Source organism: Rhinolophus ferrumequinum, chromosome 21 (assembly GCF_004115265.2).
Source record: "Rhinolophus ferrumequinum isolate MPI-CBG mRhiFer1 chromosome 21, mRhiFer1_v1.p, whole genome shotgun sequence".
Classification (NCBI taxonomy): domain Eukaryota; kingdom Metazoa; phylum Chordata; class Mammalia; order Chiroptera; family Rhinolophidae; genus Rhinolophus; species Rhinolophus ferrumequinum.
The window spans coordinates 25,790,736-25,815,330 of record NC_046304.1 but is presented as its reverse complement, the minus strand read 5'-3'; the positions used below and the strand labels follow the sequence as shown (position 1 = coordinate 25,815,330).

At 32.7% G+C, this 24,595-nt stretch overlaps 1 protein-coding gene across 4 annotated transcripts in view; it reads left to right on the top strand.

The window, feature by feature from the left end:
- BRIP1 (BRCA1 interacting helicase 1) overlaps positions 1 to 23,928 on the top strand; it is a 155,604-nt gene extending 131,676 nt beyond the window's left edge. For 3 of the 4 annotated variants that reach the window (XM_033091770.1, XM_033091769.1, XM_033091771.1), the window contains exons 17-20: positions 9,258 to 9,370; positions 17,785 to 17,867; positions 20,578 to 20,907; positions 22,210 to 23,927. In XM_033091770.1, coding sequence (XP_032947661.1) covers positions 9,258 to 9,370; positions 17,785 to 17,867; positions 20,578 to 20,907; positions 22,210 to 23,057 — 1,374 coding nt within the window. In that variant the 3' untranslated portion in view covers positions 23,058 to 23,927. Of the gene's footprint in view, positions 1 to 9,257; positions 9,371 to 17,784; positions 17,868 to 20,577; positions 20,908 to 22,209 lie in introns of all 4 variants that reach the window. The other variant, XM_033091772.1, reaches the window with a different exon arrangement.
- Positions 23,929 to 24,595: the final 667 nt, after the last annotated feature.

Here is a 24,595-nt window from a genome sequence, read left to right as displayed (position 1 = left end):
ATGGAAATAATATAGTCATATATAAAAATTAATTCATTTTAATAAGAAAAGATCAAGGAAAGATAATTTTGTTTATTTAATCTAATAGTTGCTACATTGTCTCTAAATATTTTATTTGTAATACTTTCTAGAGCAACAGTTGTCATAGGCAGAATGATCATTATAAAGTATTTGAATATGGTGTTGGAAATTTTGAAAACCCTTAAGCTATTATATCTAACAAAGAATAAATGCCAGATTTTGGGGTAGGGTGGGATGGAATACTGTTAAAGAGTATAGAGAAACTGCTTAGTTACATTTTCAGAGATAGGTGGGAAATGTATATTTTTCCCAGTTGGATAGAATTTTTAAAGTATTTTTTCTCTACAATATTTTAAAAATATTATTTACTATTTATATTACTTTTAAAAGCACAGTCTGTGATACTTAAAGGAAAGTTAATTTTCCTTATATTTTAGTTTATAAAGTTTTTATTTAGAAATTTGACAGGTTCTTGTGAGGGGATATGAAATAAAATTTCTTGCCTACCAATTTGGAAGCTACTTGTCAGAAATGCGCTTTTCTCTTTTCTCTCTTAAAGCATGTCCTTTGTGTAAAAAGGTTAATAATAATATAGACTGTATTGAGGAGACTTTGTTTTTTCTTGAGTAGTTCTACAACTTCTTTAGAACTATAAGTTGTTAACTTATCGTCAAAATCCAAAATTTTTTCCCAGAAAATAACTCTTATACCTTTAGTTAGGCTTGTACTACAAAAATGTACTGTTTGATATACTTGCCAGGGAATACTACATAGGGGATCGTTAAAAGCTGACTCACTGAAAGGAGCAATTCTGTTTCTCATTGGTTTAACTAGTTGTTAGGAATTGTAGTCAATTTCTGTGATTTTACCAGCAGTTTGCTATAGGTGAATAAATTGCTGTCAATGAATTCGAGAACCATTTTTTATTTTATTTTAATTAGATTTCCTTACTCATTCCATTTTCAAATGTGAAAAGTAAGCCATAATAGAACTTACTTAAGATCACTCGGAGAAGCTATATAATGTCTTGACTCTAGATTTTCCTTCTTAAGAGAGTAAGCTCTGGAAACGGACCCAGATTAAATTCCAGCTCTACGCCTTACAGGCTGGGTGATGTTCAACATGCCACTTAATCTTTTAAACCTTATTTTTCTAATCTGTAAAATGCAGTAATAATATCTACCTCTTAAGGTTTTTGTGAGGATTTAATGAGATAATAATATGTAGTAAGCACTGCACTGTGCATGAGCATTATAGAAGCTCAATAGATATTATTATCATTTATTAATAAGATCTTTGGTTCCTAACTTTTCCAGTTTTGACTTTGTTTAGCTAGCTGATTTGTCAATTTCTGCTCTCGGTTTATAAATTATTTCTTTTACATAGATTAACCCAAATTGTCTTCTTCCTTAAACCTCTCTTCGTGTCTTTTCTTGGTGAATCACTGGATTGCTTCTCTCGGTGGCTGGAAACTTTGGAGTCATTTTTGACTTTTATAAGCCCTCTTTAGTAAGTCCCACATCTACTTTGTCACTTAAGTTCTTTAGCTCCACAGTGTGTCACAAACTGGGCCTCTTTTCCATTCCCTTTGTCTTTCCATGTAAGACCCTCATTACTCTTGCACCAAATTCATAGCATGTCTTCATTCTTCAACTCCTCTTACTTCTATATACTGTAATCAAAGTTAACACTTATATTTACTTCATGGTTATTTGTACTCATATTTTTTTTCTGTTCCTTGTAAGCTCTTGCTAGGCTGAAAATATTTTTAAGTCATTTTTGTATTTCTAGTGCCTATCACAGATGCCTTGCACACAGCCAAAACCATAAATATGGAACTGAATTTGAGTGTTTCTTTAAGCTACCAAAAATTTCTTCTTCTCATTATATCAATTTTCTACTTCAAATATTATATTTTTAATATTTCTACAGCATTCTTTTTCATTTAGGCTCCTTTTTTAAAGCTTTATTGAGGGATGCCTGACTCTAGCATTTTGAGAGCTGCTTAAAATATTACTCCCTTTTTTCATTCAATTAGTGTGTACAAAATTAAAATCATAATACTTCATTTCCTTTTGCTCAGAACTTGCATTTTACTTTTTACAGGAAAAAACTCGTTAACTTATAAATTTGAATAGGTCTGAATTGTGTATACCATACGTTCTGACCTCGTATAAAAGTAGTTCACTCTTGGGACTATATAATTTTATGAAGACCAGATGAAGGCTGGGTATGTGGTACCCTTTGTGTGACACTGCTTTTAATAGGAATGTAGTTTTATGCCCTGTAACTCTGAGTCTCTTTGATAAGGAATATGATTATAATATCAAATTCGATGACAAGACAGCAGAATTTATTATTTCTTTTCCAACAAAGAAATAGAAGTTTAATTTAACACAGTCTCTCTGTGTTGTTAGTATCTAGATAGGAAAATGAATGTAGATTCAATCACTCAGAAAAGTGAGAGATTCTTGATATCCTTTAATAGTGGAGGCTTTGAGGTACTATCATATCAAATGCATTAGTACTGTTTCAACCCTGACTTTTAAATTTGCTTAGATCATTACTGACTGCTTTCATATGCTTGATTCTTTTACACCAGTGTCTTCGGTGAGTATGAAGTTAATTTGGTCCCATTGATGTGTTTCATTGCTTTTATTGATCTGTATATTAAGATTTGCTAGCTAATTCTTCTGCCTTCTCCAATCTGCTGTTAAGCCATCCAATGAATTTTTATTTCAGTTACTATATTTTTAAGGTGTAGAATTTTCATCTGGGTCTTTTTTATAGTTTCTACTTCTCTGCTGAGATCCCCCAAAATTCATTCATTAAACCATATGTTTTAAAGTTATTTAAATATATTTATAACAGCTGCTTTAAAGTCTTTGCTAATTCCAATAACTCGGCCCTTTCTAGATTGGTTCCAGTTAACTGTTAATTTTTTTCTATTAACTTTTTTCCTTGATTATGAATCACATTTTTCTAACAATTTTTATTGTATAGTGGACATTATAGATGGTATATTAATAGCAATTCTGGATTCTATTATTCGCTTAAGAATATTGATTTTTGGTTTTTTGTAGGCAGATCAATTAGTAGCTGATCATCTTGAATGCGTATGGGCACAATTTAACAATTTGTTAGAGGAGATCTGAGAAAAGCTCAAAATACACAATTTTTAAACTCTGTCTTCCCTGTGGTTCATGTCAGGGTTTGGTTTAAGTCTTTTGGGAGGCTGGTTTATAATTAGTATTGCTCTAAATTGTCGTCCTTATTCCCAAAATGATACATGGTTGTGTGTGTATGTGTTTTTACTTAAAATACATATATATCTTGGCTAAATCTCCATGTCAAAACATAAATTTATTTTCATTTGATAACCCAATAATTATCTCAGAATAAATGTAGTATGTTTAATTGCTCCATCTGATGGGCATTTAGGCTGTTTCCTATTGTCAATACAAACAAAGATGCAATAAATATCCTTGTACATATTATCTGTCTGTTCTTGTGGGAAAATATAAGCACATTTGGTAAATATTTGTCAGTATTCTACAAATAAAAACAATGAGATTGTTAAATTTGCATTTCCTGGTTTACTACTAAAGTTAAGCATCTTTTCATGTGGGTTACCAGCCATTTATCATTCATCTTTGATGACTTGTTTTCTCACAGACATTACTCACTTTTCTCTTTCATAGCTCAGATTTTGCTATTAATTATGTATGAGCTCATTGTATATTAGATAACAAAACTTTTTCTTCAGTTTTTAATTTCAATGTTATTTATCGTGGTTTGGGGCCATGAAAAGTTTTTAAGCAGGAGGTGAGAGGTCCAGCTTTCCAAGATCAGTATCAAGGCCAGTGGAAAGTTGACCACGGCATTATTTGGACCTCTTTTTATTTTCCTCCCAGTTTTTTTGAAGTATAATTGAAAAAAAAAAGTAGATATTTAAGGTATAAAATATGATGACTTGATACACTTAAACGTTGTAAAACAACTACAATCAGGTAGTAATTAACACCTCCATTACCTAACATGGTTTCTGTTTTTTCAGTGTGTGGTATCAACACTTAAGGTCTACTATCTTAGCAAATTTTGAGTATACAGTACATTATTATTATTGACACAAGTTACCATGCTGTACATTTGATTTCCAGAGCTTGTTCATCTTCTAATTGAAAGTTTGTACTCTTTGACCAACATCTCCCATTTCCAACTCCCCTGCCATCTCCTGCTACCAACCACCATTCTACTCTCGAGTTCAATGAGTTTGACATTTTTAAATTACACATATAAACGAGATCATGGTTCTATTTCTCTCAGTGTCAGGCTATTTCACTTAGCATAATGTTCTGCATGTTCATCCATGGTAATATTCTATTATATATGTATATGCGAGGTGTGACAATTAAGTTTGCGAACTTGTTGCAATTATGTTGCTAACCTTTTTTGATATCAGAGGGATTATTCATTATGAATTTGTACCAACTGGACAAACAGTTAACTACGTTTACTATTTGGAAGTGCTGAAGGCGCTGCATGAAAAAGTTAGACGACCTGAACTTTTCGCCAACAAATCATGGCTCTTGCATCATGGCAATACACCAGCTCACATGGCACTGTGTGTGAAGGGAGTTTTTAGCTAGTAAACAAATAACTGTACTGGAACACCCTCCCTACTCACCTGATCTGGCCCCCAATGACCTCTTTCTTTACCCGAAGATAAAGGAGATATTGAAAGGAAGGCATTTTGATGACATTCAGGACTTCAAGGGTAATACAATGACATCTCTCATGGCATTTCAGAAAGAGAGTCCCAAAATTGCTTTGTAGGGTGGACTAGGCACTGGCATTGGTGCATAGCTTCCCAAGGGGAGTACTTTGAAGGTGACCATAGTGATATTCAGCAATGAGGTCTGTAGCACTTTTTCTAGGATGAGTTCGCGAACTTAATTGTCTGACCTTGTATATTACATACTGCATTTTCTTTATTCATTCATTCATGGACACTTGGTTTGTTTCCATATCTTAGCTATGTAAATAATCCTCCAGTGAACATCAGGGTGCACACATCTCTTCAAGATAGTGATTTTATTTCTTTTGGATATATACCCAGATGTGGGATTGCTGGATTATATGGTAGTTCTATTTTTAATTCTTTGAAGAACCTCCATACTGTTTTCCATGATATCTCTACCAATTTACATTCCCACCAACAATGTACAAGGGTTCCCTTTACTCTAGATCCTTGTTATCGCTTGTCTTTTTTATAATTGCCATCTAAAAGGTGTAAGCTGATATCTCATTGTGGTTTTAATTTGCATTTCCCTGTTGATTAGTTATGTTAAACGCCTTTGCTTCTACCCGTTGGCTATTTGTGTGTCTTCTTCAGATAAATGTCTGTTCAGGTCCTCTGCTCATTTTTTAAATTCAATTTATCTGGGTGATATTGGTTAATAAGTGTGTGGTATCAACACTTAAGGTCTAAGATTACTGTGTTTCCCTGAAAATAAGACCCAGTCTTATATTAATTTTTGCTCCAAAAGACGTGTTAGAGCTCATGGTCTGGCTAAGACTTATTTTCGGTGAAACAGGGTATATAAGTTTCAAGTGTACAGTTCTCTAACATATCATCTGCCTATTTGTTTGCTCACCACCCAAAGTTTATTCTCCTTCCATTACCATATATTTAACCCCGTTTACCCTCTCCAACCTCCCCCAGTCTCTTCCCCTCTGGTAACCACCATTCTGTTGTCTGTGTCAATGAGGTTTTATTTGTTTATTTGTTCGTCTGTTGTGTTTTATGTCCCGCATATGGGTGAAATCATATGGTTCTTGTCCTTTTCCATCTGACTTATTTTACTTAGCATGAAATTCTTAGAATCCACCCATGTTGTTACAAATGGCACTATTTCATCTTTTCTTATGGCTGAGTAATATTCCGTTGTGTATATGTGCCACATCTTCTATATTCAGTCATCCATTGAAAGACACTTGGGTTGTTTCCATGTCTTGGCTACCATGAATAATGCTGCAGTGAACATAGAGATATACATATGTTTACCAATAAATGTTTTCAAATTTTTGGGTAGATACCAAGAAGAGATTGCTGGGTCATATGGTAGCTCTATTCTTAATTTTTTTAGGAACCTCCATACTGTTTTCCATAGTGGCTGTATCAATTTACATTCCCACCAGCAGTGTATAAGGGTTTTTTTTTTTCCACAGCCTCTCCAATACACATAAGATCATAGTATCTGCAAACAGATAATTTTATTTCTTCCTTTCTGGTTTGGATGCCTTTGATTACTTTTTAAATTTTGATTGCTCTGGCTAGGACTTTCAGTACTTTGTTGAAAAGAAGTGGTGATATTGGGCACCTTTGTCCTGTTCCTGATCATAGAGGAAGGGCTTTCAGCTCTTCAGTATCAGCTATGATCTTATCTTTGGACTTGTCAACATCACCTTTATTATATTGAAAGACATTCCTTCCATACCTAATTTGTTGAGAGTTTTTGTTATAAAATGGTGTTGAATTTGTCAAATGCTTTTTCTGCATCTGTTGAGATGATTATATGATTTTTATCCTTTATTCTGTTAATGTGTATTACATTTATTGATTTTTGTGTGTTGAACCAACCTTGCATTCTAGGGATAAATCCAATTTCATCACAACATATGATTCTTTTAATGTGCTATTGAATTTAGTTTGCTGGTATTTTGTTTAGGATTTTTGGAACTGTGTTTATCAGGAATATTGGCTCATAATTTTATTTTGTAGTGTCCTTACACAAGGTGTGATCAAAAAATATGGTGAATGTTGAAATTAAAAATTTTATTGCAGTAAAAAACACATTGCCATTAATCCTCCTCAAAATACTCCCCCTCGCTTCAAACAAAATTATCCCATCATTCTTGCCACTTTCTGAAGCAGTTTGGAAGTCCTCTTTCATGAGTGTCTTTAGTTGCACTGTCATGGCTGCCTTGTTGTCCTGAATCATTTTGACCTTGTGGAAGAGCCAGAAGTTGCACGGTGCCAGATCTCATGAATAAGGTGGATGTGGACACAGCATAATGTTTTTATTTGGCAGAAATTGCTGTATACCAGAAGCGATGTGTGACACAGGATGTTGGCATGATGGGAGGATGATTTACGGCACACTTTAAAACACACCTTCTCTCAACTGTAGCTCACACTCAACTGACTACACTGACCAAGTTGAAACTTGCCACACACTGTTTCTAAGGTTTGACACACCGCTCCCGGTATTGAAGATCCCTGCCTTTCTGTTGGGTGGCACTCAGCAATAGCATTCACCATATTTTCTGATCACAACTGAAAGGTTCCGTGTCACACATTGCTTCTGTTATATGGCAATTTCTGTCAAATAAAAACATTAAGGTGTGTCCTCATCCACCTTATTCACCAAATCTGGCACCGTGCGACTTCTGGCTTTTCCCCAAAGTCAAAATTACCATGGAAGGTAAATATTTTGAATCGATTCTGGACATTAAGGCAGCCACAACAGCGCAACTAAAGATATTTACGAAAAAGGACTTCCAGAACTGCATCAGAAAGTGGCAAGAACGATGGAATAAGTGTGTTTGAAATGAGGGAGAGTATTTTGAGGGGGATTAATGGTAATGTGTCTTTTACTGTAATAATTTTTTTTTAAAAATTTAAACATCATATTTTTTGATCATACCTTGTACTCTGGTATGAGAGTAGTGCTGCCTTCTTAAAATGAGTTTGGAAGTTTTCCCTCTTCTCCAATATTTCAGAAGCATTTGAGAAGCATTAGTGTTAATTCTTCCTTAAATGCTTGGTAGACACCAATGAAGCCATCTGGTCCTAGGCTTTTCTTTGTTGTGAGATTTTTAAATTATTGCTTCAATCTCTTTACTTGTTTTAGGTCTGTTCAGATCTTCTGTTTCTTTATCAAATAGTTATTTCGTTTAAATGACAACTAAATGGCAACATTTAGTCAGTTGTATGTTTCTAGGAGTTTATCCATTTCTAGGTTATTAATTTTTTGACATATAGTTGTTCATAGTAGTCTCTTATGATCCTTTGTATTTCTGTAGTGTGAGTTTTAATCTACTCTTTCATTTACAATTTTATTTGAGTGTTTTATTTTTTACTTGGTTTACTCTTCATTTATAATTTTAAGTGTTGTTTTTTAACTTGGTTAGCAAAAATTGATGTTTTGTTTATCTTTTCCAAAAAATCAACTCAATTTTATTGATTTTTCTACTCTCTATTTCATTTGTTTCTGCTCTCATCTTAGTTTCCTTCTGATAACTTTGAGATAGTTTGCTTTTTCTAGTTTCTTAAGGTGTAAAGTTAGTTATTTGAGATCTTTGTTTTTTCACTTTCTTTTGATTTTTTTCTTTGACTCATTGGTTGTTCAGGTGTGTGTTCCACATATTTGTGAATATTCCAGTTTTCCTCATGTTACTATTTCTAATTTCATATATTGTGATTGAAAAATATATTTGGTCTGATTCCAATCTTCTTAAATTTCTTAAGACTTGTTTTGTGGCCCAACATATAATCTCCAGGTGCACTTGAGAAGAATGTGGATTCTGTCGCTGTGGATTTACGCCACATTGTAACAATAATTACATTAAATGTGAATGGTCTAGACATCCCCGTTAAAAAGCAGAGATTATCAGACTGCATAAACTTAAAAGAATGAACTACTGATGTACTTTTCAACATGAATAAATTCCAAAATCATTATGCTAAACGACAAAAGACAGAAACAGTTACATACCATGTGACTTTTACATGGAATTCTTGAAAAGGCAAAACAGAAAGCAGATCATTGGTAAACAGGGTCAGCAGTGAAGGAGATTAACTGAAAAGGGAGGGATAGAAGGAAAGTTTTTTGGATGCTAAAAATATTCTCCATTCTGATTGTGATTATATGACTGTATTTACCAGAACTTATCTCCATGTATAGTGAAAGTTTGTGAATTTTGTATTATGTGACTTATTTCTCAATGCAACTGATTGACATCACCACAAAGCCAATTAATTATGTACATATAGGAATTCAGGGAATGTTAGGATGAATAGAATTGTTTTAAGTGAACTGAAACAAATTTAGTACTGCAAAACAAAATCTCTCTACCTTAATAAAATGATGTTTGATATTAAAAGTTAATATGGTTTTTTAAATGAGCTTTAATTATCTACTATTTTTTTAATATATTTTTTAAATTATTAGGTTAATCTAAAGAGACAATATAATGACCAGCATTCAGAATTGAGAGGTCTTTTACCTGGTCGTCAATGGTATGAAATTCAAGCATACAGGGCATTAAACCAGGCCCTGGGTAGGTAAGTGGAGTGAAATTTAATGTAATTGTACTGTAATATTATCTGTGATCAAGGCTATATGTAGATCTAGTCTTGCTACTTTACTCCTTATAATAAATTCGATAGAATTTTATTTCACTAGAACCCTGGGAACTGGTATATTTTCAACGATAGATGTCACAAGTGAAAGTTGAAAAGAATGGAATAAATGAAACTCAAAAATAAAAGTCAAAATTTCTAAAGTTTAAAGAAAATTTTTGATTGGTCAAACAAATACCACACAAAGGTGCTCAGTAAATGTTTATAGAAGCTTACCTTCAAACAATAAAATTTTTATCTATGACCATCAGAACTCAGATGGTGATTTTATGGGTAAAAAACAAACTGTTCAAGAGGGTTAAAACAAACCATGCTTATGACACTAAAGAATTAACACCAACTAACAATAAAATTTAATTATGGTAACTCCTTTTTCTAAGGTTTTGTACTTTGTGGAAATAGTTTTTAAATCAGTGTTTTATATCATAATTTCAGATTGTATGATACAAATGTTTCATTTATAAACATTACAATTATTAGATTTTTAATCTAATTTAATATTTTATAGTCTCTGTTTATGAAATTGTAGTTAGGTTAACCATTTAACCATTTTTCCTTTGAGGCTGTAAGGCATTCCAATAACTCAAATAAAAGAACACAGGTTAAGAGTAAAATCATGAAAACATGATCATTTGACATATTTTCAGTTCAGTGAGAAGACAGCTAACCATTATCTGACCAATTCAAAATTTAGATTTTCTTCCTGTATTTTGTTCACTCACATTAGCCCATTTACACATAAGCAGACCAGTTTGCATTTGAATTCAGATTTACATATAGCTGATGACATAGAACTGCAATAGTTGGATATAAATCCCAGAACACATCACCTGCTTTCCTCCCCATCATTTGAGACTGATATTCTGTTTGTGTTTCTCCTCAAACTGAATGAGTTAGTATTATGGTTCATCTAATATGGTTAAGCTGCTGCCCTTCTCTGCCTAGAAATTCCATTGGTGCTTGACATCAAGTTGCACTGCAAATTGTTCTTGAAGCATTTCATCTGCTTACTTTGTCTCTCCCTGTTAATTGGCCCGTTTTGTTTTGTTTCATTTGAGTTTTAATATTCAGCAAATAGTTTTTAGGGGAGCCTAAATATACATTTAAAATTATTGACTTAGTTACACTGTGCTTCACTTCAGGAAAATAAATATTCTTACCTCGGTTGATTATTTTTCCTTTTCATATAAGCAATGTCTTGAATTTCAAGAAACCATTTGACGCCAAAGTAGTCATGTATCACACAACGACATTTCAGTCAATGATGGACCACTTATGAACCCATAAGATTATAGTGGAGCTTTCCTGTAAGAAATGGAATAATACGTAGTTCAGGAGGAATTCTTTTTTATCTGACGGGAGCTATATCTGCGGGTCTTGATAATCGATTCCCTCACACTCACAGCACCTCAGTTTAGAACACATAGATTACATCCGAGTCAGTCAGCCACGAACCTGTTTCAGCATGGGGGAGCCTGTCTCTCCATCGCTACGCATTCAGAGGGCATTATAGCCCTCCCAGATCTAGCTTCATGGTCTTCAGAGTGTATTGTTATAAATACTTTGTTGAGGACCTAAGATCCTGTACAAGGACACAGGTCCGCAAGAACTATCTTAACAAGAATTAAGCGCCACTGCCACTTTAGTAAAAGCTTTCTGTGGTAGTGTAGAGCCAGCCTATCCCTGTACTTTGGAAATATTTTCAGGTTGTAATAATGTAAAGTATTTCTTCCATCATTTCAATGCCAGAGAGAGCCCTTTATGCCAGACAGGGTCAATGGAACCAAAAACAAATTTTCAAAGTTAAAATATTGAGTTCACATTTCTACACCCTCTCCAAGTTAAAAATCCTCTTTTTTTTATGAATACCAAAAGTTCCCAATCTGACCACCGCTCCAACATGCAATAGCCAAAACCACATTGCCGTGCCATTCCCTTGTGTTTCTTTATCTCTCATCTTGATTTCCTGTTCCTACTGAGTCTTAGGCCACCTTTCAGACCTTCCTGACTGTCACAAACTGTCATGCTGATCTAGTCCTTACCCAGCCAGTTTCTCCTTGATATTTCTTATCAGTCCAGCCTACATCCCTGTGCATGGAGCAACATTGACAGCTTTGATGTGCTCTTTCTGACCCTGTCACAACGAAGCAGGGGTAGGGTTTGTGGGACAGTGTTTATAAAGTCTACAGTGGTGTACAGTAGTGTCCGAGGCCTTCACACCACTCACTGACTCACCCAGAGCAACTCCCAATCCTACAAGCTCATTCATGATAAGTGTCAGATAGGTGTATCATTTTTGGTCTTTTGTACCATATTTTTACTGTACTGTACCTTTTCTGTGTTTAGATACACAAATACTTAACCATTTTTTCACAATTGCCTATAGTACTCAGTACAATAACATGCTGTATAGGTTTGTAGTCTAGGAGTGACAGGCTATAACATATAGCCAAGTTCGTGGAAGTGCAGTCTTTGATGTTCACACGATGACAACATCACCTAATGACACATTTCTCAGAACGTATCCTTGTCATTAAGTGACTCATGACTGTATGTTTGTATCTTACTTTGTGAGAACTAAAGTTCTCACCATTAAACGTAATCTCACTATTAAACATTACCATATCCTTTCATCACTCTCTGCTTTGGCATACAAGCTACCATAAAATTCATTTGGCAAGTTTACCAATCAAAACCTAGTTGAAAATTATGTTCTTTATGAAGAACATGATTTTTTGTTTCTTCTCCAACTAGAATTATTGACTCCCTGGGATACCTGTAGCATTTTATACATTATCCCTATCATAGCATATATCTCATTGTATTATAATAGCCTGTTTATATCTCTGTTGCATTCTCAGCAACCAACTATGTTTCAGCTTGGGGTATAGGTGCTCAATTAATGCTTGTTGAATTAGTAAAAATGCCAGGTTCAGTGCTTTTCCCACTATACCATATTGGCTCGATAGCTTCTAGAACTTCAAAGCACATTTTTCTAGAATTTCATAAAAAGCATGTTTTTGTAATACTGATATATAATACTGTAGTTTTAGTATTTTATTAATTAAAAAATGGGTAGCCCAACTGTCATTGTACTGATTTTCAGTCAACAAGTAACTTACAAAGAAACATTTTCCATTTAAAAATCAACTGAATGTTTTATATCATTTGATAAAACACTCATTATTGATTGACATAAAAGATGCTTATACTCAGGCAGTCTTCTTATGAGGGATATGTCCAGAGACTCTAAAGTAAAAAGAAACAAGTTGAGTTTTAAAATGTGTTATCTTTTTTTTTTTAAGCTCACATGGGAATATTAGAGTATTTGAAATAATATTAGTCTATGAAATATAATAGTAGCTTTCAGGAATGTACCATGGTTTTGTGACTGCACTGAGTTTCTTAACAGGTTTATTTTACTAAAAGTATAATCTTTGTCTCAAGTGGGCATAATTCATTTGAGCAAGGCAGTATGAAAACAATGGAAAAATAAAAAGGTGAAACCTTTTTCTCTGAACTGCTTTGTTAACTTCAATGCCTTTCTGCCATAGAACACTTTAAACAAAGATCATAATGTAATCAAAATAGAGAAGCATCTGAACTTCCTGTTGATTTTCAACACTGTTCTATAATATTGGCAATATCCATCTTCCCATTCTGCCCACTTTGATGGTCTGATGCCTTAGAACCTATGGATTACTTGAAAATTGTATCAAGAAAGAATGTCATATAAAATTTAGATTTTTTAATGTCTCTGTGGAAAAATTGAACATTTACGTTCATCTGTACCCCCATTCAAAATCCCATAAGGGTAAAGGAATAAAAATGTCAAACCTACAAAATTAAAAAGAATGGGAGAGGGGACAACAACAGATGAGATGTCAACAAATTTTGAACACTGGAAAACAGATGAATGATTGAATGACTTAGCAGGCAAGAGAAAGCTGAAATTTAAATCTACAGTCATAAAAGCTCACAAGATCCTCCAGATTCAGGCATGGAAAATCTTAGGAGTTGGGAGCACTCTAAAGTTTCAGTTAAAGTAAAGTTGCACCTAAAAACAGCATCAAAATACAATGATGCAGAAACTAACAGATCTGAATAAAGAAATAGACAAATCCACAACTACAGTTGTGGGTATAGACTTCAAGGTAACTCTCTCAGTAATAGATAGAAGTAGTAGATAAAACCAATAAAGATATAGAAGAGTTAAATAATGTTATTAAACAACTGCATTGAATTGACATTATAGAGCACCCAACAGTAACAATAAACATCTTTTCAAATGCACAAGGGACTTTTACCAATATAGACCATATCCCAGGTCTATAAACTTAAAAATTCTTTAAGTTTCAGAAATGATTGTGTGTTTCTCTAACTGTAACAGAATTAATCAATTAAACTAGAAATCAGTAACAGAAATCTAACAAAAAAATGTTCAAATACTTAGACATTAACATACTTTTAAGTAATTCATAGTAAAACAGGAAAATTAGAAAATGTTTTGAACGAATAAATGAAAATCAACATACCAAAATTCATGGGTTGCGACTATAGCAGTACTCAGTGGGTATCATTAAATACTTACTTTTTAAAAAAGAAAGGTTTCAAGTCAATAATCTAAGCTTCCACCTTAAGCTAGAAAAAGAAGAGCAAAATAAATGTAGGCAAACAGAAAAAAGGAATTAATAAAGATAAGAGTATAAATCAATGAAATTGAAAACAAAACAAAAAAAATGAAGTCAATGGAACTAAAAAATCAATTTTAAAAGGATCGATAAAATCAGCAAACCTCTAGGTAAATTAACAAGAAACAAACAGAGAAACCACAAATTACCAATATCTGGAATGAAAGACATGATATTACTGTATATACCACAGTCTTTAAAAGGATAATATGGAAAAAAAAAAAAAAATATATATATATATATATACACACACACACACACACACACACATTCAACAACTTAGATGAAATGGACTAATTCCCAAAAACCACAAACTACCAAACTCGATGAAATATTCCTGAATAGCCCTCTATCTATTAAAGAAATGTGATTCATACTTTAAAGCCCTCTGAAAAAAATCTCCACCAGAGGAGCTCACTAGCAAATATTACTCAATATTTAAGGAGAAATAACACCAATTCTATATGATCTCTTCTAGAAAGTTCACAGTAGCCTTAAATCATGGTGAAAGCCAGTAACATGCCAACCACAGGAGGGGCTGGATCTTATTCTTGGAGAATTGTTATGGAACCTGTCTGGTGGTTCCCTGGAAGACACCATTCACAAGGCTGTCTTTATTTGACTTAACTTAAAGCTTACTCAGGCCATTGTTTCCTGAGACAATAAATGAAAACGGGGGCAAATAATAGGCTAACTAAAAAGCTTAAAGGGAAAAACTAGGAAATGAGATGTCCATAGGGGGCTTTAAATTTTCTGACATGTTCCTGGGACTTTAATGGGCCACATGTGTGTAAGACTGTGCACATGACCAAAGATATGCTCATGCTCAGGAAAGACCTTAGAAGACCTTAAAATCCCCAACAGAAAAGTAGAAAACTGAATCCAGCAACTTACTAAAAGGATTATACACCATGACCAAGTGGATTTATCCCAGGAATGCAGGGTTGCCAACAAATTTAGTTGGTTCAACTAAAATGAATCACACCCTATTCGAATAAAATACAAAAACCAAATGATCTCAAGATGAGGAAAAAATATTTGACGATATCCAACACATTTTCATGATAAAACACTCAACGAAGTAGGAATAGAAGGGTATATATAGTTCCTTAACCCTAAAGGGCATCTGTGACAAACCTATAGTTACACTTAACAGTGAAAGACTGAATAATTTCCCCTAAGTTTGAGAGCAAAATAAGAATATCCTCTCTGACCACTTGTATTCAGTGTTGTATTGAAGGTTATAAGCAATTAGGAAAGAAAAAAATATGCATATTGAAAAAAATGTAAAATTATCTTTAAATTTGCAAATCACATGATAATCTACATAGAAATCTTAAGGAATTTATAAAAATAGCGATAGAGCTAATAAACAAGTTCAGCAAGGTTACAGGATGCATATTCAGTAAACAAAAATCAATTGCATCTTTGTACCCTAGGAATGAACTGTCTAAAAATGAAATTAAGAAAATTCCATTTACAATAACATCCAAAAGAATAAGATACTTAGGAATAACTTTAACCAAAAAACAAAATGCAAGACGTATACACTGAAAGCTGTGGAACATTGTTGAAAGAAACTTCTAAATGAAGTATTCCATGATGATGGATTGGAAGACTTCTTAATATAGAAATACTCTCCCAAATTGATCTGCAGGTTCAATGCATTCCCAATCAAAGTCCCAGCTGGATTTGTTGCAGAAATTGAGAAGTAGATCCTAAAATTCATATGGAAATTGAAAGCGACCCAGAATATCCACAAAAATCTTGAAAAAGAACAAAAACTGCATAATATAGACATATAAAACAAGGGATACAATTGAAGATTCAGAAACAAACCCATACGTTGACAGTGAATTGAGTTTTGACAAAAGTGCCAGGACAGTTCAATGGGGAAAGAATAGTCTTTTTAACATATGGTACTGGGATAACTGGATAGCCCATACAAAAGAATGAAGTTAGACCCTGCCTCATACCCATACCATATACAAAAGTGAATTCAAAATGCATCAAAGACTAACAAGTTGTAAATTTTCTTGACCTTGGATTAGGCAATGATTTCTTAAACCTGACATCAGAAGCACAAGCAGCTTTTAAAAAATTACATAAATTGGACTTTGTCAAAGTTAAAACTTTTGTTCTTTAAAAGACAATTAAGAAATGGAAACAACTCATTTGGGAGAAAATATTTGCAAGTCATGTATCTGAAAAGGGTTTACTATCCAGAATATATAAAGAACTTTAGAATTAAAAAATAAAAAGACAAATGATGCAATTTTTAAATGTTTGAATAAACATTTTTCCAGAAAGATACACAAGTGGCTAGTATGCACATCAAAAAATGCTTAACATTATTAGTCATTACGGAAATTTAAATTAAAACCACAATGAAATACAACTTCACATCTCCTAGGGTAATGAAAAGATGGGCAATGACGAGTGTTGGTGAGGAAATGGAGAAATTGGAAATCTCATACATAACTAATGGCAGTGTAAAATTGTGTGACAGCTTTGGAAAAAAGTGGCAGTTCCTCAAAGTTAAACATAGATTTTCCATACAATCCCAACAATTCCACTCCCAGGTATATATCCAAAAGAATGAAAAACACGTACACACACACAAAAAAAATGTGTACACAAATGTTCATAATAGCATTATTCATAATCATCAAAAGGTGGAAATAACCCAAATGCCTGTTAACTTATAAATGGATCAACAAATTGTGGTATATCCAGATAGTAGAATATTATTCAGCCCTAAAAAAAGAATGAAGTACTGATGCACAATGCAAGTAACCTTGAAAACATGCTAAGTGAAAGAAGCTAGACACAAAATGCCATATATTGTATAATTCTAGTTATAGAAAATGTCCAAAATAGGTAAACCTATAGAGACAGAAACTAGATTAATGGTCACCAGGGGTTAGAGAGAATAATTAGGGTGACTAATAATTGAAAGTGACTAATAATGAGCCTGGGTTTCTTTTTGGTGAGATAAAAATGTTCTGTAATAGATAATGATATAGGTTGTACAACCTTGTAAATGTACTAAAAACTCCTGAATTGTACTCTTACTTTTTTAAAATTATTTTTTAATAAAAAATTGTTAGCAAATCAAATCCAATAATCTATAAAATGAATAGTGCACCATGACCATGTGTGATTATCCCAGGAATGGAAGGCTGGCTCAATATTCAAATTTTTGCCAGTGTCATCCACCAGTCTAAAGAAGAAAAACTACTTGAGCATAGCAACTGGTGCATATCAAATTTATTTATAAAATTAAACATTCATGATAAAACTCATTAAACTAGAATAAAATCGACAACTAATATAATATATAAGGTAAAAGATAATCTATGTGGCTAAGGAAGGTTTTGGAAAATATTTTCTATTTTTTTGACTTTCAAAATAGAGTGCATATAACATTTTGGGATGTAAGTTATCGGTAGCTGACAGAAGTAGGAGAGTTTTTATACACTTACTTTGAGTAGTTTCTATAACCTTGTTCATGATAACGATTTTGATTAAAGGAATATATAACTGACACATCACTGATTTCCTCAATCTTCTATCTGTCCCATTAGAAATTTAGGTTTTATTTTCAAAATTATACCTACTTTATTTTCTCCCTATTTTTCATAGGTGTATTCGACACAAAAATGATTGGGGAGCTCTTATTCTAGTAGATGATCGTTTCAGGAGCAATCCAAGTCGATATATATCTGGTAAGATTCTCAACTGGGCTTCAAGGAAGAATTGATAACAATCTTTGTTATTTCATGACTTCCATTTTTAAAGACAAAGAGTTGGACAGAGAATTTAAATTATTAGATCAAACATGTATAATTCATTTTGACCGGAAATCTAGCCTTTTAATGCTTATATGTTTACAAAAAAATCCTTATAGAGGAGAATCTGGTTAGTTACCAAAATAGTATTAATCAATTAGGATCCTCCAATTTCATAGAATGTGGGATTTGACTCAGTAACATAGTAATAGTTTATCACTGTCAGAGAAAATGCTGTTGTGTAGAAATGAATTTTCTAAGAAATATTAAGTTTTTACATTTAAGCACACAAACACATCTCCTTGGGCTGTTTAGGATTCTTTATTTCATTCTGGGATATGTTGAGGTTTGTTGTTGGTTGGTTGGTTTAGAAAAGCTTCAGTTTATAGAGTTTATGTCAGTTAGTATTTTCTAAAAGGAAAATACCATTGCATGCCGCAAAATCAAATAGATGGTCATTTTTCCCCCAGTCAAATGAAGGCATCTTATGTACCTATTCAGATGGTTCCCAACTTACAATGGTTTGACTTAGGATTTTTCAACTTTACAATGGTGCAAGTGATACACTTTCAGTAGAAACTGTACTTTGAATTTTGAATTTTTATCTTTTCATGGGATAGTGAATGTGGTAGGATACTATCTAGTGATACGGGGCATTATATAATAGGCTTCATGTTAACTGATTTTACACAACTGTTAGCTAATGGAAGTGTTCTGACCGCGTTTGAGGTATTAGGCTAGGTTAAGCTATGATGTTCGGTAGGTTAGGTGTGCGCAAATTCATTTTTGACTTAGGATATTTTCAACTTATGGTGGGTTTATTGAGACATAACCCCATCATAAGTTGAGGAGCCTCTGTAATTTTTATTCAGCAATACCATGTTTCCCCGAAAATAAGACATAGCTGGACCATCAGTTCTAATGCGTTTTTTGGAGCAAAAATTAATATAAGACCCGGTCTTATCTTAATACAATATAAGACCGAGTCTTAGATAATATAATATAATATTATATTTTCGTCTTATTTTCGGGAAACATGGTAACACGGTCCCTTCAAAGTCAACACCAGGAATCCATCAGTTATTAAAAAACTGTTGGACATATTTGCATCTTTATTATCTTTAATGCTGAAAAGTTCATACTATACTATAATGAAGAAATGCTAAATTTTAAATTTGTTTCAGATTAGCTGTCTATGGGTATGGACTATACTTTTTCCATTTCAAAGCCTAATTATTATATTTGGTTTGATATTAACACCTATCCATCTGGATTAAAGTAACAAAGACTTCTTCATTAGTCTTCTTCCCTTTGTATGTAAAGCCAGCCATCGTATGTAAGTCGACATAACTAAAAGCAAAATGTTAAGTGCTTATGTTTAGTCAGCAGGTGGAGCTCAGATTCTTTTAAGTCTCAAAAGCAAACTGATATTTTCCACTGAAAAGGCTTTCTTTGATTACAAAAAGGTTAAAATGAAAGAGGTATAATTATAGTACTAAACTTTTTCAATTTTGGAAAATTTTGTATTTTTACTTGGTATAATTATTTTCTCCTTTTAGAAAACAAAAACAAAGTTCTTAAAAGGAAATGCTTATTTAATTTTGTTTTCTTATTTTAAAATCTAGAACTTAAACTTTTACATTATAGTTCAGTTTTGTTGAGATATTTTTATTTTTTCTGAGACTCAAAGAGTGAAATCTTTCCTTATCTAAGCGTACTCCTTGTGATGATTCATTTTTAAATTCAATTTGCATAATTATAGGGGAAAAACTCCACTGGGGGAAAAAAACTAAAGGAATGTTTTTAGAATGGAATTTCAAGTTGCTTGAAGTCCTGTCTTTTCTTTCCCTAAACTTAAAAATACCATAGTGATTTTTTTAACTACTCCAAAAGATGATAGTTTAGTAACATCAATAGAGAACATTTATTTTCTAAAAGTTCAAATGCCTGTTTTAATTTCACTCTGAAGTGAATCATACTGTAAATATATTGTATTCAAAATGGTTCAATTTTGTGCAGTTTTCATATGTCACAGGTCAAATCTTGTCCCTTACTACTTGATTATTTGTGTATTAAAAATAATTATTTAATATTTACATTATGACATGATTTGCCCATAAAACAATGTTATTCTGTTTACACACCCTCCCCCAGAAAAGTTTAAGAAATATTTAGAATTAAGGGAAAAGAGGAACAAAAAAGAACCTATGAGACTGGAATCTTGAATTTTTGCAAAACGTGTCAAATTTAGAAAGTCGGAATGGAAGATTGTGTTCTTTACAAATTCTAGTTTCCCTACAATTAAAAGGAAGGCAGTTTTTGTGGAGAATTATGATGGAATTGAATTTGCCTTATTCCCCAGTTATTTTAAACTGATGAACAATGTATTTCCCCCTCCTCACTCTTCTCCCACTGCCTCTTCCCTCCCTTCAGTTGACAATCACTGCATATAAAGAGAAATGTTAGCGATACATGAGCATATTGTACGTATGAAGGTAAAAAACAGGAAAAATATTGAGAACCATTCTGTATACTCTAAATTCAAGTAGATTACTTCATTAGAAAAATTATCTAAATTTTTTCTTAATATATGATATCTTAGTAATTTAAAATCAACATTTCTTTCCTGGATTTACTTTTTCCTTAGGACTTTCTAAATGGATACGGCAGCAGATTCAGCACCATTCAACCTTTGAAAGTGCACTGGAGTCCTTGGCTGAATTTTCCAAAAAGCACCAAAAGGTCACTAATGTATTCAAAGAGGATGGAAAGTATGTACAGGACAGTGAGTTTACACTGGAAGTGGCCTGTTTGAAGGACAATGCCTCAACTTATTTATTAGAAACAGCAAGTTCTCCATCACCAGAAAGTCCTACGGATGGTGAAGCAAAAATGTGTGTCCAAGAACTACAGTGTCCTAAAATGATAACTAAAAGTTCTTCTCTACCAAGCGACATCACCTCCAGAAAGGATAAAGGTATGAAAAGTTCTGTCCATTTACATTTGATAGAGAAGTCTTCCATTATATTTAGTGAAATGATACTGTTATAGATTAATTTCCTTAAATATATTGGTTTGTAATACAAGGTGTTACCATAAATTAATGAAATAGTATGGTGTATTGGAATGGTAACAAACTCTTGTCAGGAGACCTGAGCATATTTTTTGGTTTTCTACTAACAAGCTTTGCCACTAACTAGCAGGTCATTTAACATTTTTGAGTCTTAATAGAAAAAGAATTATCTGTTGCCTATCGCTCCAGGTTGGGTTGTGAAGATCTAACAACATGATCAATATCACAGCGTAATAAAGTACTAAACAAATGGTAGATGTATTTTAAAAATTGGTCTAATTTATAGATTTTTTTACATGAATTTCTTAGGTTAGGGAAGTAAAAGTCATTTGTTCTAAATGATAAAAAATATTTTAAAATATATTAAAATATAATGGTCTATATCAAGGATTGGCAAACTGGCCTATGGACCAAATTTGGCCTACTGTCTGTTTTTTGCAAAGTTAAATGGGATACACTCAACGCCCATTTATTTTCATATTGTATATAACAGCAGACTTGACTAGTTCTATTATTATACTAGAAGACCATAATTGAGATACAATATGACCCACAAAACCTACAATATTTAATGTCTGTCCTCTTATTGAAAAAGTTTGTGGTCTATATCATTGGAAGTTATTTCAATTGTTTTAATTAATATATGATAATAGTTTAATGTATCCATTTAAAAATATTTTATAATATATGCTTCTATCCTAAATAAACGTCATAGTGAATTCAGGGCCATTATACTGGTAATCAGGAAACCTAGGTTCTAGTTCGGGTCTAATTAGTTTTACATCTTAGTCTTTCTGGTTGTCAGTTTCCCTAAGGGAATTAGTCTAGATCAGTTTCTTTTTAATCATTTGTTGGTGGATTTTCAGGCGAATTTAAAAGGCAAATTTATACAGCCTGTTTCCTCCTTTACTCAGCCATCTTCCTCTTTACCCCTCCTTTTCTCATTCCTGAGATCCTTGGTGTCAAATTTGATAATTTACCAGACAGCATTTTAACTTGGGTTAGGACTCACTGGAGAGCTAAGATTCCTTTCAGAATTAACATTTTGTGTTTTACCTTCTAAGATGAAAATCCTGCTACTACTGGTTGTGGGCTCAAAATTATGTATCCTATACAGTTGTAATATTTCTAACAAAAATCATTTTAATAGAACAATTGTTATGTTAGGCACAGAAAGTTAACAGTCTTCAATTTTTGTATTCATAGATGATCCAGTATTATTGGAAGAATCTGCCCAGGCAATGAAAGCAGAAAAGGTTGTGATATCCAGATCCACAAGCCCAACCTTTAACAAACAAACAAAGAGAATTAGCTGGTCTAGCTTTAATTCTTTGGGACAGCATCTTACTGGTAAAATTCTGACAACACCACCTAAATTTAGGTTATCAGAGGACTGTGCCTCTAGTTCTTCCACTTTCCAAACAGAAAAGGGATGTAAAACTGATTTGCCAGTCACAGATAAATTTGAGTCCTCATCTCTAAGCATAAACACATCACTTGGACCATGCACTCAGTCAGAAACCATTATTTCATCAATAAATATTGATGCTGCTCTTCTTGACAAAGATCATTCCAAACAGCTGCTCTGCTGTGAAGAAACTCTGGATCCAGACATTGAATTGTCTCTAGTAAGTGAAGAAACTAAACTTTCCACTTCAAACAGAGATTGTGAAACAGAAGCAGAAGATGACTCTATCTACTTCACACCTGAACTTTATGACCCTGTAGATACAAATGAAGAAAAAAATGAACTAGTTGAAACTGACGGAGATAATAGATTGGCTAATAATTCAAATTGTGTCCTAGCTGAAGATCTTTTTGAAGTTAGGACTATGAATGGAATAGATTCAGTCGGGGAAATGGAAGCTGAGGATTGCACAGATGCCAAATTGAATGCAGTCATGCATATTAAAGACAGTAAAGTTGATGACATTGGTAGTAATGTAAAAACTTGTATAAATGAATTTGAACTGGGGGAAACTCGTGAAATGGATATAAAGAACTTTAAACAGTCTTCTTCAAAAAATAAAGGTCTGTTCCCTGGTGTTAGATAATAATATTTAACTGTCAAGCTGTAAAAATATGTCATTGTGGTTATATTAAACCATCATAAATGATAATGTATACATTGGATAAGTGGTGTCATTTTTTTAAAATTTGAGATATATTTTCCACTTTAATTCATTATTATTAGAGTTTTTAAATGTTCAGAAATTTAAGTTTTACCATCCTTGAGTTTTGATAAAGTGATTCATACAAAATATTTTTCTCCAACAAGTCTTCCTTAGCTAAATGCAATTCAAAATCAATCAATTACACAAAGATGTGTAGTTGTCTAAGGCACTTTAAATTTTACATAAATATTTGTATTTTGTAGTCTTCATCCACTTGTTTTCATACTGATACGTAAACATTTATAGCACTCTAATGCAGGCATATCTCAGCCATGTTTCACTATAGATTTTACTTCAAATTGATCTGATTTTTTTTTAGAAATCTAAGTGTTCTTGAAAAGTTTATTCCTGTATTAAACTGCCTACTTATAAGTAATTAAGAATTAAGGAAGAAAACTGCATGCATTCTTAATTGAAATTGTTTTACATTTGTTTGATAAACCAAAATCAAGCATATTTTAAGCAAATTTCTGTAAAGTTATAAAATGCCAAATGAAGGACTCCAAATTTTCAAGTCTGATTATTTAGCTTCATCATCATTGTGGGGAAAAGTGAAATGTTCTAGCATAAAGGCTTTAATTTTGCAACTGTTAAGATAGAAAACTTTATATGTAAATTTGATAAGTAAATGCAAACATATAACTATAATTGAAAAATGTTCCTTTAAAGCTCAGTAAGCCTTTCTGTAAATTTTGACTTTGTTCATGTTCTTGTGAATGAAGCTATACTTCAGGTCAAAAATGGTTATAAAAGATGGTCTTCTGTGATGTCATTCCAAAACTGCATTCACTGATTTTTTTCTAAGAAACATGTTATTACTATGGACATTGAGGTTTCTTGTGAGTGATTTGAATTGAAATTTTATGAGCTGTTGTTCCAGTTGTGGATATGGTATTATTTTCAAGTCAAAATTCCCAGCAGTCAAGTTTCTTTTATATTCATTTGGGTAAACGAATTATATATGGATATGTTTACTTTTATTTTGATGGTGTTTAGGTTGAATACAGTTTAACTGTTTCTGTAGCACTGGATGTTACAACTCTAAACATAGTTTAAAGAAATTTAAATTGATAATTTACCAGTTAAAGAATTCATCTATAAATTGGGTTGTATTAGATCCTAACTAGTATCATATAATATTTTAGTAGATCAGTGAGTAGTAGTTTACAAAACAGTAGATTAGAAAGTAATTTCTAAATTGTTTTGAAAGGGTGTAACCATTTCTCCCCTGTGCTATAGCTCTTAATTCACAGGTAAAGGTAGTGGGTTAATAAAAGAATACCAGGTAGAAGACAAGCGACTTGAGCTCTATTCCTGGCTCTGCCACTCATTTGTTAAGTCATGTTGGCAATCACTATGCCTCTTGGGGAATGTTTCATCTGTGAAATGCAGAATTTAGTACCATAAAATCATGCAAA